This window comes from Ruditapes philippinarum, unplaced genomic scaffold (genome assembly GCF_026571515.1).
Source record: "Ruditapes philippinarum isolate M1 unplaced genomic scaffold, ASM2657151v2 ctg916_1_1_1_1, whole genome shotgun sequence".
Taxonomy (NCBI): Eukaryota; Metazoa; Mollusca; class Bivalvia; order Venerida; family Veneridae; genus Ruditapes; species Ruditapes philippinarum.
In genome coordinates, this window is record NW_026860290.1 from 55,908 (window position 1) to 72,058 (window position 16,151).

At 32.3% G+C, this 16,151-nt stretch overlaps 1 protein-coding gene across 1 annotated transcript in view; it reads right to left on the reverse strand.

Annotated features, from left to right (window-relative positions):
* The window catches only part of LOC132759551 (sushi, von Willebrand factor type A, EGF and pentraxin domain-containing protein 1-like), a 75,527-nt gene that overhangs the window by 55,468 nt on the left and 3,908 nt on the right, over positions 1–16,151 (reverse strand). Inside the window, exons 7-8 of the mRNA XM_060751341.1 lie at positions 15,779–15,946; positions 15,279–15,353 (exon numbers count right to left, since the gene is read on the reverse strand). Coding sequence (XP_060607324.1) covers positions 15,881–15,946 — 66 coding nt within the window. The 3' untranslated portion in view covers positions 15,279–15,353; positions 15,779–15,880. The remainder of the gene's footprint in view (positions 1–15,278; positions 15,354–15,778; positions 15,947–16,151) is intronic.

Genomic DNA, 16,151 nt, shown 5'->3' on the forward strand with positions numbered 1-16,151 from the left:
TATTGTGAAAATTTATGTAATTTTGAGCAATTGGTCAAATTTGTACCTTCATTTATTGTGATGCAAAAGCAGTTTGCCAAAATCAATGCAGTTTTATTTTGCTGGTGTACATTGACTGGAACAGCTTCAATCGATCACAGAGTTTAAATATTGTCATAATGTTTAGATAAAAGTATAAATACTTACCTTTTTATTATAACAATTTTAACTGTTCTTGACCTTCGAACCTGGCATTATCATCTGATGCTCTTCATATATATATCGTCAATATAACAGTTATAAATCGTATTGATGTGTTCAATTCTTAGGGATAACAACTAAGTTGGCTGATTTTTAAGTGTTTACGCACCAACACAGTAGAAGTCAGATGAGGACTTTCCAGCTAAAGTTGTGGAATAGTTCTCCTCCTTGTCTTATTTTTGACACGGGCGGACACCATCTGAATAGAACCACCGACATTCAGTAAACTAGCTGAATAAAGGCAAGCAAATCTACAAGAATGTTTTAAAGTCTTGCATAGAACGGCTTATTGCTAGGAACTTATTGTTGAAATAATCTGTAATATTTTCGTGAATGGAATATTTAGCTCATAGATGACAATAACGTAAGACCCTGAGACTCAAAGCACTTTCTTAGTACTTAATAAATTGGACCAGTAATACAAGCATTGATCCATAGAACAATATCGTTGAAAAGCTTTGTCATTGTCTTCCTTCATGTATTGGAATACACGCCTCCTAGCAACATTCGCTGTTAAGCTATCCAAATCAATGTAAATAGTTCGAGTTCATATCGTATTCTGGCTGCCGCTGACGCAATTTTGTGCCGATAATTTTTCTTCAGTCTCGTCATCATAAATGACTGTTATGTTTTGTTGTCATCTGAGTCGTTTCCTTGGTCGTGATAATTACAGACATATTCGAATCACTTATGGTATCATATTTATTTGTATCCGTGTCCGTGGTTTTGTATGTCTCAACACATGTTCCTGTTTTGTGATTTATAAACGTGAACATGTTTTCTAGGAATGAACAGCTTTTGTTATTTTTATTCGTTCCGCAACATTTAAGTGAAGAACTTTCCCTCACACCCCTTTCGTAGGAGACACATAGACGATCCTCCTCGCACCACAAAAAGGCTAGAAATCGCTTGTCAAATTCACCGCTGATTAAGCTACAGCTAGCAAGACATTCTTTAAAAAAACACGTTTAAGATGAATAACTCACATGAGGTTGAAAATTAAACTTTAAACGGATTCCCCCTCTTACATGTTCATCAATTACTGGGACTGCTGATTTCACCTCAATGTATGGGTTTCCCGAGGGGATTCCATCGTTAAGGTTGTCGACTTCAAATCAATTGTACCTAAACACTGACGGATACATTAAACGTACTTTTAGTTTTGTTTATATTGGCCTTTTTTTGCCACATGTGTGAAACGAATGAAAGAAATCCACCCATCTTTCCGCTTTTAAGATACAAGTAAACAAGTGCGTAGGTGTATGGCGCTTCTTTTAGAACTTCCAATAAAACATGAAACAAAACTCAACAAGGAAGGACGTTTTATTCTGTGATATTAATTTCAACGTAGGAGGTAGTGCAGATTCATTAAACTGTTATTCACCTGCATATGTTAATAAAAAAACCCATACCCGTTTAATTAAAGACAATAAATGAACTTGCTATCTTAAATAGTAAACTTCCTTTTATTACATAATTAGTAAGGTTTCGCTTTATTTTTTTTAATATGAAAAACAGACTTAAATATATCATACATCGTAACAGACAGTTTGGTTCCGTCTAATGATTTTTCCAGCTAATTTAATTCTTCTAATTTAAAAGGAAACCTCAAACAAATATGAAACAAAAACATTATAGGTTTTCGTTTTGGCTTTATTTTGGTTTAATATTTCTGAAAGATAAGTCAAAGTGACGTGTCACTTCCATTGTGGCTTTTTTATCTCACAAAATCTGTGTATGAAAAGAAGTAAAGTTATAACAAAAAGAAAGCATTCATTTTTATCAATATAATAAAGGATTGAATTACTGTAGAAGATTGTACAATCAAATTGCACGGAATAACTTAAGTAACTGCACAGGTGAAATCAAATATTCCATTCAACCTGAATTTGTAAACTTGATTCCTGACGGGAAAGAGTACATCTACTAACATACTTATACTAAAACCTCAAACATTGGTGTTTGGTTCTTTGGTTAGGTGCCCGTGGTACCGGTGTCTTATTATAATTGTGAAACAGAGAACCTTTCCCTGAAGCATTTGAAGTTTTGTTTTACGAATTTGAAGTATTTTAGTTATATTGAGCTCATGTAGAACACCCGCTCGTAAACTTGTATAAAACAAAAAAAGCATATCTAAGTGTATAGAAAATAAAACTTTCATAAGACGAGTTATTTGTAGAATGTATTTAATGTCTTTCCAATGTAAACGAATCAAAATTGTATGGCATTAATATAACGAGAAGTAGCATGAAGTAATATATCTACCACTGAAAATTACAAATTCAAAGTTTACAATAAAAGTATAAAAGAAATATTTTGTTTTTATTCAGTCAATCATTGCTAAAAGGTTTAACTCTACTTCAAATACCAACCTTATATTTGTTCGGGAATATTTCATCATGTTAACGTACAAGAATCGTGTGTGTTAAGTAACAGCGATATTCAGTAATACAATTTTTTCAAGAATGGAGAGTAAAATTATGGAAACAATATTACTCTACCGTTGATACATTTTATACAGATGTTTCAGATGACTAAATGAAATAACTTTACAATTATCAGAACTTATGAAGTAACTGGACTGCAAAGTCTCAGATTACGAAACAGACTTGATTGTATACATGTATAATGGAATGATTTACTAGTACTGTTCCTAAATGCATAATGTATGATGATGAAAACACAACAATTATAAAAAAATATAAATATATATAACAAAGAAAAATATCATACTCAGTCGGCACATTTACAATAGACTTATAACTAAAACACATATAAAACTGGACAATGGAGTCTCTTTGTAAACGATATAAAATAATTCTAGTACTACTACTACTAATAATAATAATAATAATAGTCCTGGGTGTAGATGGTGGGGGTAATCCTCTTTGAAGTCATTTTGCAAAAAAAGCCCTATATAACAAGATTTATGTGTAAAATTGTTCATGCTCCTAATAGACTAAATCACACATCCATGATGAAAACTAAACTTTAACGTCCGTTATAAGCCATTTCTGTTTCTGTAAGTCTATGTAAAATCAACACGATAGTATGACCATTAGGGTCCGTGATCTTTTATTGTTAACTTTTCAATTTTATTGTTAACCTTAATTTTCTATTTGATTGTTTACTGTTTTTTATTAATTGTTAACTTTTTCTCTTTAATTGTTTTACTGATTGTCTTTAATTTTTTAGTTTTTGTCAGAGAGACTGTCATTAATAACGGCATATGTGTTATCAAAACATGCCCAATCTTTTTCTGTATATACTGGTAAATCTGCTTCGTAAGGCGGAGGGCTTTGACAATCTATTCTTATGCTATAAGCAGACGCCACTCTGACATGTGGTCCAGGCGTCCGACAGCTGTCATTACCTCTCTGATAGTCGTTTGGATCAAATTCTGGCATTGTTATAACCGTTCGAGATGGTGGAGCGGGCCATCCGCGCCCATTTCTTGTAAACCTTGTTCGACTTGATTCGACTCTTAGATTTTCGGCTGAGCAATCAATCGTTGTGTTTGGTCTGCCAAAAAATTAAGTGAGTGTCTTCCTTTTTCAGTACAACAACAACAAGAAGTTTTCGTTTTCATAAAATTAAGGAGTGTCTTCCTTTTTCAGTACATATTCACGGCTTAAAAATGACGCTCAAATACAAATTTATTGGGGACAGAGGTGGGGTTAATATATTAATAAATATGTTTTATATACCTGTATTTCTTGTACCAAACCAACCCTATCGCAAATAATGCAATAACTAGTGCTGTCACAGAAATTGCGATTGCTATCGTCACCGTATTGTTATTATCATCATCTGAAATATAGCATACTATTTATTTATAATTAGGGGGAAAACAAGGTTATTATTAACGCTTTACTGCCTTCAAATGCAAACAGGAGTTTTTCTTGTTGAAAAGTTTTCGTTATTTTCGTTTTATTTAAATTGTGTTGATTCGGAGCATTTTAGAATCACCGGTTTAAAAATCATGTTTCTTGTTTGTTTTTTCCCATATCAAACTGCCTTTGCGTATTTAAAAAAACCAAATGTATTTTTTTGTAAAACAGATCAGATTAAACAGCACAGTGTGGAACTGAAAACAAATGCAAGATTTTTGGCGGATATAACAACATTCCATTAGTTCTTTGAAACTGCTAGTCGACTATTGTATTATCTTATATATTCTTAACGGAATAAAGTTACACAGAAGTTAATGGCACGCTCAATAGAAATCGAAACAAATTGCGAAGCAAGGATGGTGTAACCGTCTTCAAATTTATAGGACATTCTGGGCAAAAAGCATCCTTTTAAAAATATAAGGTGGCATATGTCCTCAACAGCAAAATAAGGGATCAAATGTTTGATGTGGGCTTATGTCCAAGGACGCAAATGTCTTTATTTCAAACTTATATATTAACTGCATAAATATATCTGGTTTTATTAATGTGATATACATTTGTAACATCATCACATCTTTACAGAATTTGGGTACAGTACTCACCGTCACGATGATGTTTTCCAGGAGGCGGCTTCTTTGTACGTTGTACCGTTGTCGGAGAGGTCGATATTGCTGTTGATTCTATATTTATTAAATATGCATAACATAATTAAGTCAATTCAATTACTCAATTTCGCTTGACAATTTTTGTGTCGCCTTGAAAAGGTGACATATAGGGGTTACTTTTGTCGGCGGTGTCGGCGGCGGCGGCGTCTGTGTCGGCGTCGTTGTCGTTGTCGGCGTCGGCGTCGGCGTCGGCGTCCGCTAAAGCTTGTCCGGAGCATAACTCAGTCACTATAAGTCTGATTGACTTCAAACTTGGTATGCATGCTTCTTTCAATAACCCGAAGTGCAGTGCACAAGGACCGGTACTCTGCAGTTCTTATTTTTTGAGTTATTGCCCTTTGTTAATTTTCATACTTTAATTTGTCCGGGCCATTTCTCTTCAACTAAAAGCTATGGACTTGAAACTTCATAGGATGATAGATCTCATTAAGAAGAAATGCAGTGCACAAGAACCAGTACTCTGCACTTCCTAATTTTTGAGTTATTGCCCTTTGTTAATTTTCATACTTTATTTTTGTCCGGGCCATTTCTCCTGATGTATAAAAGCCATGGACTTGAAACTTCATAGGATGATAGGTCTCATTAAGAAGAAGTGCAGTGGCACAAAGAACTGGTACTCTGCATTTCTTATTTTTTGAGTTATTGCCTTTGTTTATTTTCATACTTAATTTTTGTCCAGGCCATTTCTCTGAAAGTATAAAAATTATGGACTTGAAAACTTCATAGGATGATAGATCTCATTAAAAGAAGTTGCAGTGCATAAAAACTGATACTCGCATTTCTTACTTTTTTGAGTTATTGCCCTTGTTGCTTTTCTTACTTTATTTTTGTCCTGGTCATTTTTCCTCAAGTATGAAAGCTATGGACTTGAAACATCATAGAATGATAGATCTTATTGATAAGAAGTGCAGTGCACAGAAACTGCTGCTCTGCACTTATTATTTTTTTAGTTATTGCCCTTTGTTATTTTTCATATTTCATTTTTCTCCTGGCCATTTCCCCTAAACTACATTGTTCACAAGGCGACACATCCGACTCGCGGAGTTCTAGTTAAATATACTATTTTGTAAAAACATATTTCATATACAAGAATGTGTAATAAAGCCAATGACATGCCCTCTTTTTTTAATAAATAAGCTGGGTTTGCGGTTTGTTCACTACCATATTTGACAAGACAAATAATTCTGAAGCAATTCTCTAAGAATTATACGTGTAAACACTTCTTAAAAAAATGTTCTTTTCTGTTAAAAAAGCTTCAATTATTAATAAGCCCCAAAACAAAGTTATCAGAGAAAATTAATGTTGTTTTGATCCTTTTAAGAATTCAATCTAAATTTAATTGTGATTCATTACCTGCTATCTTTTGAGCCTATAGCTTTTGTCGTCTGCCCATCTGAAAATGATTTACATGTCGTGTGTCCAGCGTTCGACTGATATTTTCCCTTCTCACAAAATGCACACACGTCATCAATAGAGAGCGTGCCAGCCGGACATGCAACTGCAATATCATACAAGAAAAGCATTGATGCAAAGCATCAAAGGGCGACGCCAAAAGTATTTGGTCCAGTTTTGCAACTACATACTTAACAAAAGATGTATACTTTATAGCAGTACAATTACATGTGACATGGAAGCTAGACCCAGCTAGTTTTAGTTGAAACTAAAACCAAAAATTAAAGACTCAGTCTGTCTTGCCAAGATAAAAAGACAATTTATAGCCAATGAACCGATCTTATAAGACTCATTCTATAAGAAAGAATTTCCTCAGATTCATTTTACTAGATACAAAGATACCTGAGTCATCAGCATATAATCACAGGCACGAGTATCGGACCTGGGAAGAAAAAATATGACCAGATTGATAAAAAAAACTGTGTTCATCTTAAAAGTGTCAAAAACCAAAAAAAAATGTAAATTATGACCCCTTTTAAAATATACTATTAACTTTAAGTATATTTTAAAGGGGGTCATTATTTACTTTTTTTTTTAGTTTTTGACACTTTTAAGATGAACACAGGTTTTTTATCAATCTGGCCATATGTTTTCTTCATAGGTCTGATACTCGTGCCTGTGCATATAATAAAAGCTTATTGCTTAGGGTTGCAAACATGTCATTGACATATCTATTTATCATATTTGACATAAAAGAGGATCTAATAATGAACATCACGGGGACACCACAGTAGTAGAATGATTACCAGCCACATCCACCAGCAGCTGTCTATCAGAGATAATAATAATAATAATAATAATAATAATAACTTTATTTACCGAAGGTAACACATTAAGACATATACAGATTGCAACATCTTATTTACAATGCGGCCTTCTAAAATAAAAAAAAATAAAAATAAAAATAAATAAAAATAAAAACACACACACAAAAGAACACATATCAATCAAAGAAAATATAACATGTAAATGAAATGATTAAATGGTTATCACAATTTTAACATATATAAACACATATACTGACCATTCATACAATTCATTTTATTTATCATTAAACATAATACTTTCATCAGTGCATCATTTTAATCAACAATTTAAAAAGTAAAATTAACTTACAAAATTAACACAGTCAAAAAACTTGAAACTAAGACAGACACCCATTATTTAGAAACATAATAATAAAAAAACACATGTATGAATATAAAGAGCGTATCTTGTATATATAATACATACGGACCGTGCTAAAGTTGATTAAATAAGTATTTCTTGAAACTATTCTTAAATATTGACAATTTTGTTTTTCTTCTTATAGTCAGTGGTATGGAATTCCAAATAACCATGGCATTAAATTGGAATGTGTCATTAAAATAATTAGTACGTGGTTTGTAAGACGAAATTAAATTTCCGTGAGATATCGATCTTAGATTATACTTTTGATTATTAGATATGGGTAAGTAAGTCTCGGATATATTGAGGGGACATATTATTCAGTGCTTTATATACTTGGACACCGGGTGTGAAAAATACCATCTTTCTTTGAAAGGCAATATTTTTAATCTTTTGTATAAATTTTCTGATTGCTTTCTTTCATTGGAAGGTCTAGAATAATTTTGCAAATCCGTGTTTGTATTTTTGTATATTTGGCATATATATTTTTTGTTTTCTTTTCCCATATATTACAACAATAATCAAAAATAGGAAGAAGGTATGCATTATAAAAAAGCATGCGAGATTCTTATTTAAAAAGTACTTTATACGCCGAAATAAATTAACTTTAGAGTTCAATTTTTTACACACATCATTACCTGACAGTGCCAATTAGTGTATTTTCAACATAAATACCAAGCAGTTTTTGTGATTCTACATGTCAAGAGTTGAGTCGTTAATTTTCAAATTTAATGCTTTTGCAATCTTTAGCTTTTGTCTACTACCTACCAGCATACTTTTAGATTTTTTAGGGTGTAAAAGCATATTATTTTATTTTACACCACTTATTAATCATATTAAGGCTACATGTAGTTTTTCCTCTATAACGGATATGTCATCTCCAGATTTATGCAACGTGGAATCATCAGCATATAAATCTATGTTAACATCCTCGCAAAATATTTGGGAGATCATTTATATAAAGAAGAAACAGTTAAAGGACCTAATATTGAGCCTTGTGGAACGCCAGAGGTAACATATTGTACGTCAGATTTTAAGTCTCCAATTTGAATTATTTGCATACGATTAGACAGATACGAATGAAACAGTTTTAATGACTGTGACAGAGAAAAAGTGATAAAGTTTGAGTTTATATAAAAGTATTTCATGGTCAACTAAATCAAACGCCTTTTGCAGGTTTAAAATACTGTACCTATATATTTGCCACTATCAACATCTTTTAGCCAGGAGTCTATCAAATGAATTAGGGCCGTAATTGCATGAATGATTCTTTCGAAATCCTGACTGTTTATTTATGTAAAAAATTTTTGTTTTTTGTGAAAAAATGCTGAAACTGATTAGCTATGTGACGTTCAAAAATCTTAGATATTGTAGGCAAGATAGAAATAGGTCGATAGTGCTCGGATCATCTTTCAGTCCAGATTTAAAAATTGGAATAACTCGGGCATTTTTTTTAATTCATCGGGAAATATTCCTTGTCTAATACTGTTATTAATTATGCTAGCAATCATTGGGTCACAAAGTCACCACACGATTTTATTATTTTTGGACCTAGTTCATCTAGTCCAGTGGCTTTATTTGCATCTAGTTTATCAATAATGTTTTTAACTTCAAATGCAGAAATGCTTTTCAATTTGAATTCTTTCCATTTCAATTTTATTATCTAACTTATCCTTCAATATTTTAATTCGTCGTTAGATAACTGTACTTTTTCGACAATATTAGAAATGTTTACAAAATGTTTGTTCAATCATTATAATATTAGCATGATCAGTAAATGTAGTATCGCCAAAAGAGCAGCCGTTCGGGAATAAGTACATTTTCCTTTTTATCTAAATTAGTAAATCATTAATATTTTGCCAAAATATATTTTGGATTTTTTCTTTCATTTATTGCATTGTTTGAAGAAATTCTTTTTGCTTTTCTTAATCTCTGAATTTATTTTATTTCGTAATAATTTATAATTATCGAAATCTCCATTTTTGTGATATTTATCTCTTAAAAATATCATTGCTTTAATTTCATCAGTGAACCATTTAGGCTGTGCATCAAATTTAATTCTCTTTTCTTTTATTGGAGCATGTTTGGTAATAATATCTTTTACTATTGAAAAAAAGGGTTTGTAAAGCTAAATTTGGAGCAACAATATACTCCACAGATTCTAGAGAAGATCGAGCTAAATTCAGTCTGGAAAAGATTTTTCATTAAATGTCTTAAATGATCTATACTTCATTGTCTTATGGAAACCACGTTTAACTCGTGATTTAACTGGTTCTAATGAAACAGGACAGGGAAGTGATCACTTATTGATAAATTTGATACAAATATATTACAGAATGTGTATGACTATTCACACTGCCATAAATATGATCAATTATTGTTTGCACTAGTTTTAGTTGTTCTTGTTGGAGTTTGAATGAATTGCTTAAGACCAAAATTTTGATATTAAATTAGGACCATTTTGTATTATTGAATTTGTTTCTGAGTTTATCAGGCATTAAAATTAATATTTACATCGCCTAGAATATAATACTCAGAATATTTAGAATCAATTTCATCGAGTTGCTGTTCGTATTCATCAATCCATGATTGGCGTACGATACTTTGGAGGGCGGTTTATACATAGTTAACTAGAAACGGTTTTGTATTAGGGTAGTTTATCTCTATCCAAAGAGATTCTAAATTTTCATTTTCTAGGTCATTTCGACGTTTGTAGGGCACTTTCTCATTTATGAACACTATCAACCCCCCTCCGTTTCTTCCATTTCTATCCTTTCTTTCAAAAACAAAGTTTTCTATTTTCAAATCATTATTATAAATATTTTCATTTAGATATGTTTCACAAATACCAAAGATATCTGGTTTGTTCATTTTTCCTAGATGATATCTGATTTCATCCATTTTTGGCATCAAATGTTGTATATTGACGAACGCAAACCGCAAACCCTTAGAACAATAGTCAAAAGTGTTGATATTGTTTTGATTTGTAACATCATTTCCATTTCCAGGTTTATATAAAGTAGTAAGCTTTTTCTTGTTTACATTATATTCTAAACTAAGTAGTCGCCTTTTATAATAGCTATTAAAAGTATTGAAAAATAAATTATCAACAAAACACGATTTATATCGATAATAACGATACAAATTTGATAGCAGTTTAAAAATTAATGTGTATGTATGAACGCTACAGCATAATTTAACAATGCTTATAAATGCCAGTATCCATAGATATTGGTAAAATGAATAGCAGATAATTGATATTACTTTATCATATTGTTCTTCTGTTTCCGATGTACATAGATAATGTACTTTAAAAGACTCACATGCATTTTTAAGACTAACACTGTAACTTATATTACAAACCTCATAAAATTTGTTAAATAAATTGTTAAAGTTATTTTCATAAAAAACATATACATTTGTATGAATTACAATCATAAAATAAACTAATTAAAAACCCATACCTAATTTCTGAGCTATACATAGTGTCATGTGAGTGCCTGTCAAAAATATCCTAATGTGAATAATGCATATGTCTATATAGGTTAGTTTTTCCATCTTGTCGGCCAGGGGGTTGATTCCATCCATAATCGAGTCGTCTGCTATTTATAACATCATTTGTTAGTCTGCACTGAGCCGTAACGTGATTATTACGTCCACAGTTGTCGCAATGAATCCTGTCGTAGAGCTGATGGCGCCGTCCCATGTGCCTGTCCGACTCCCTTATTTGTTAATAGTCACTACCTCCGTTTGCACGTGTAAATCGCGGCATTCCGGTAACACGTGCCGAGCGCGGCGTTCCGATTGCACGTGTAGAAAGATGCGTCTCATAAACCGAGCGTTTTTGTGAAATGATGTTAAGCACTTTATTTATTGCCATCACCAGTGTTCTAGATCCATTTTCATTAAGATGAATCCCATCACGGTGGAATAACAGCTTAACGACCCCTCCATCTCCGTACACGAACGATTTGTACACATCAATAAGAGTCGCGTTGGTTGACGTACATATTGCACGGATTTCATCATTTAGATGCGCGACGTCTACGTCAGATCTTGGACAAATTGTACACAAGTATACACGGATTTCTTGTTTCTGAAGACTTGTAACAGTTTCTATAATATCATCACATGTTGTGGAAAGTGAAGCTTTGGAAGAGACGTCATTTCCGCCTACATGAATCACAACGTTTTTACATTCATTAATATTCCAGTGACGGACCCGTGAAAGCGCATCACTATGATAAGACTTAAACCATGTAAGAATGTCATTACATATGGCAGATGCTTGAAGTTTCATGAAGAAGAAGAAAAAGAACTTCTTCATGTGCAGTATAGTGTGATCAACTGTATCAAATGCCCTTTGTAGATCTAAAAGTATCATGCAATAATGCCTTTGTCCATTTCAAATTTAATACAATCAGTTAAATAAATCAAACATATGTCAGTTAAAAAACCACTTCTAAACCCTGACTGAAACTGCCTGACCATGACTCCATGACTCGAACCCATGACTTTCTGAAGAGCAACTGAGCTAAACAGCCGGCTACACATTTTCTCTTTAATAATGAAATAGTTCTAAACCACAACATGTTTCCCCACTATATTGATTGGTGTCCTTGAATTTCTGATGTTTACCGAGCATAGTGAATTAAATTCATGGTTTTATGCAGTCACTGGATGAGAAAAACTTTCATTTTGACCAGAACTCAAACCTGTGACCCACAGAATAATGTACCGCGGCTGTAGCGATTGAGCTATCTGGCTGCTTACACATTTTCGCCTCTAAATAGTGAGCAGTTCTAAACCGTGACAGATACTTTTAGATTTTTAAATTAACAGATAATTAATTTTTAATTAATAAATAAGAAAACGAAATCTTACATACTGATTGTCTTAATAAAAATAACAATTTATATATTACTGTATACTTATTTTTACTAAAAAGGGCTTAGACGGTTATTGGTTGTGCCATTCTTTATAACAGGTCAATTTGAAAGTGAACATAACTGTGCTAATACATGTACAATATATGTTTTTTTACAGATAAAAAACTAACCTTTTTTCTATGATAAGAAATTTTATGAAGACTGATTTGTATTTCGCATCAAGGGCACTGGGCGAAAACAGGAAAATGCATCAAACGGACCACTTTATGGTAGATTGTATTTTCATGTTTTCATCTTGCCCCCGATTACTCTTTGTACTTTGTTAGTTTTCATGTGGCACAAATCACGCACTATAAAATTTAGTGCAAAAATTTATTCAAGGGCAAGTAACAATCTACTCTTTGAAAAGTCTGTTGTCAAGTTGACTCAGGAGAGCTGGAGGTTGAGACTGGCGTCCCTCCATTACAAATAGACAAGACAGAAGCTGTCCTTTTCAAACTATGCACCCTTTAATAATAATGACATAACTGTAACTCTTTAAATTCAGAAATATTGTAAGTCTAATCATATCAATATACTAATAATATATAAATGCACATAACATTAATTATTCGTAGTTTCTATTAAATAAATATGAAATCCTAACATTAACATTAACATTGGTACTAATGGATAGAATTCAAAATCTAGTAGAAAGATCTATAATGTATAAAATATATTAAAGATACTATTATTAACCAGCAAACACTGGGTAAAAACATCTTTATAACCTGTAGATCGATCAATACATGTATTATCATTTATAAATTTAAATGCAAGTCTCATCCATCATAACTGTAAGTCTTTAAATACAGAAATACACATTATATCCATTAACTACAAAACACATGTATGCACATTACATTAATAATTCTCAGGTTCCATTAAAAATAAATATAACATCCTATTAACATTGGGGTTTGGATGGAATTCATAATATTGTAGAAAGAAAACTATAATGTACATGTATAGTATAAAAGTAAAAAAAACTCTCAAATAGTCTATATCATATATTAAAGATTGAGTTGAGTGAGTGTCTAAACATTAAATGCATATCTCTTACAGTAACAAATACTGTCCCTCTTTTAACCTTACATTACTGTAGACTTTACTAACTGCATATATATCAAGTGTTTAAAATGAGCACCTATATGTATAGCTTTAATATTCTACCTTTCATTTTTACCAAAGGTTATTCTATTAACAATTTATATCCAAACACATAGAGTGACAATATTAACCACAAATGCTGTCATAATCAACAAATCCGCAATCGCACGTGACTCCAGGATCGATTGTTACACTGTCGTCTACAACTGTGTACGTCACACCGTCAGATATGACGTCAAACAACTCATTCGTATTATTTTGAATGTATTCGGCAGTTTGTTCCAAAAGATTGATTGCGTCTATAACCTCTTGTAGAGCACCATTTGCTGTTAAAAATATAAAATTAAGTGAAAGTGTTAAATAAAAAGTCCATACAAAAGCATGTTATGTAAATACAGTGTTCATTTAAGATTATCTCTTTTCAATGTGAATTCATGTTTAATATTTCTATATAATGTGAACAAATCTTGAAAAGATTTTCATAAATATGAAAGACTACCTAAGTATTTTAAATGCCTTGCCCCATTATGTAATAAGAATATTTCATACTCTAAATATCGTAATGATTTAAGTTATGTTTTTCCTATATTTGGGAATGACAAAATTGGTTTAGAGAATGCAACATGTTATTTGATAAATTTCGAAATATTTCAAGTCATCAGGAAACTTCCGTAATATTTCACGTCATCTGGCAACTTTCGTTTTATTTCAAGTTATTCCGTCACTTCCGTAAAATTTCATCAATTATATTTGAATACTATTCAACTCAGTTCATTAATTATATTTGAATACTATTTAACTCAGTCACCGCCGAGTTCCCTTTCGAAATATGTAACGCCGTGAAAAACAATAACAACGTAGACACATTATTTGTCACACCAATTCAAATTCCTGTCCAAAAAAAAAGCCCTGGTTCGGGAATAGACATAAAACAGACTTACGTATTCCACTAGATATGTAGTCGCTGTAATCAAGGTCTGGTCCCTGGAATGTAGGAATATTAAACACAATCGTCAAGGTAGACTGATCAATTTCTATATTCGTCTGACAGCAGAATCAAAGCACTGCAGGCCTGATGTTTGGTTTTTTATCAAGTCAATAAAGTCTGACGCAATACTGGCGGGAATCTCTGTGGCATACTCTACAGATATGGTTAGTCTAACATTCCCTGGACCAACAGGGTCTAAATATAAAAGAAAATATAAATGGTAATAAGCAGACATGCAGTGCGGTGGCTGAACTGTGCTCTGGTAAATTCAATGTAGCTTACTGCCGTGATCCGGAGTGAAAACTACCAACACCACCACCAATAAGCAGACATTCCATTGTAATTTTGTTATTGTTTACGATGCAAAAATGTATAAAGTCAACGAAAAGACAAATTTGTAATACATGTATTGCCAAAGAAGTGAAAGAGTCAACGCAAATATTTTTAAACAACGCTTGTCATTTGTTTCTAAAATTAATTTGCTTTTGCTCTTTATACAATGTAATGTTGTTATAATATATTTTTTGTAAACGATCTACATGTACACATGTAGGTTATTATGTTGAAGTACTAAATCCTATAAAAATGTGCCTTTACTTTACTACATGAAGTATTTTGAAATCGATCATAGGCAATTTGTATCACAATATTATCTTATAATAATAATGTTTCATGGTATGTTACTTTTTTAAATAGTCGCAGCTAACCGACACAGCTGGGAGTATTTTCCAAATAATCCCATTCGTAGTTGGTGCTTGGACCACAGGTGTACGACTGTCCTTCATCTAAACCGGGTGGAAGTACTTTACCATCCTCGCAATATATTGTACATGACATGTTTCATCACCGAATGTTCCGTTTGTAGAACAGTTGAACAAGGTCCCGGATGCGCTCGTGAGTTGTTCACAAACTGTGATTGAGAAACAGCAATTGAAGCATAAAAAGGCTTCTGAAGTCAAACCAAACTGAAACCGCCACCAGTTAAGAATGGCTTTTACAATGTTTCCATCAACACAATTAAAAGAGGAAAATATGAAATCGTACATTCAGGATCGTTTCTTATTTTCAAATATTTTACAGTGTTATAAGGTATGTCTGTAATATAACTTTATGTAATACAGTAATGAATAAAGTCAGCGATTTTATGTGGCATTACTATAGATTGTAAGCTTTTATATAAACCATTTGTATACGAATAACTTATCACAGGCCATCAAGTAGGCTAGCAATCATACCTAAACTTAAAAAATAATTAGAAAAAAGACGTAAATTTTTCTGTTCACAAAAACAAAATCTTTATATTTAGACATGTAAACATTCAGGTAGAAATCTCACCAGGGCAAGCATCTGTATTACAAGCAATTGTTTCTGTAGCGTCACCAATGCAATCAGCACCGTGTGTATCTGGGACTGGACTATTACATTGTCGGGTTCTAGTCATACTCCCAGTTCCACAACTCTTTGAACATGCTGAATCCGTCCAGTCAGACCAGCCGCAATCCACTGCAGTAAATGTGGTAAAAATCTATATCAAAGCAACTTTTATCTCTCTAAATATGCATACTCTTTAAAGATACAGTAAGTATCAGAAATTATTATCTTTATTCCTGTCAAAATGTGTTTTATAATGAATTAAAACAATACTATGCTATAGAACACGCGAGATGCTTATTTGACCAATGACCAAAATAGCAGTGAATATGACACA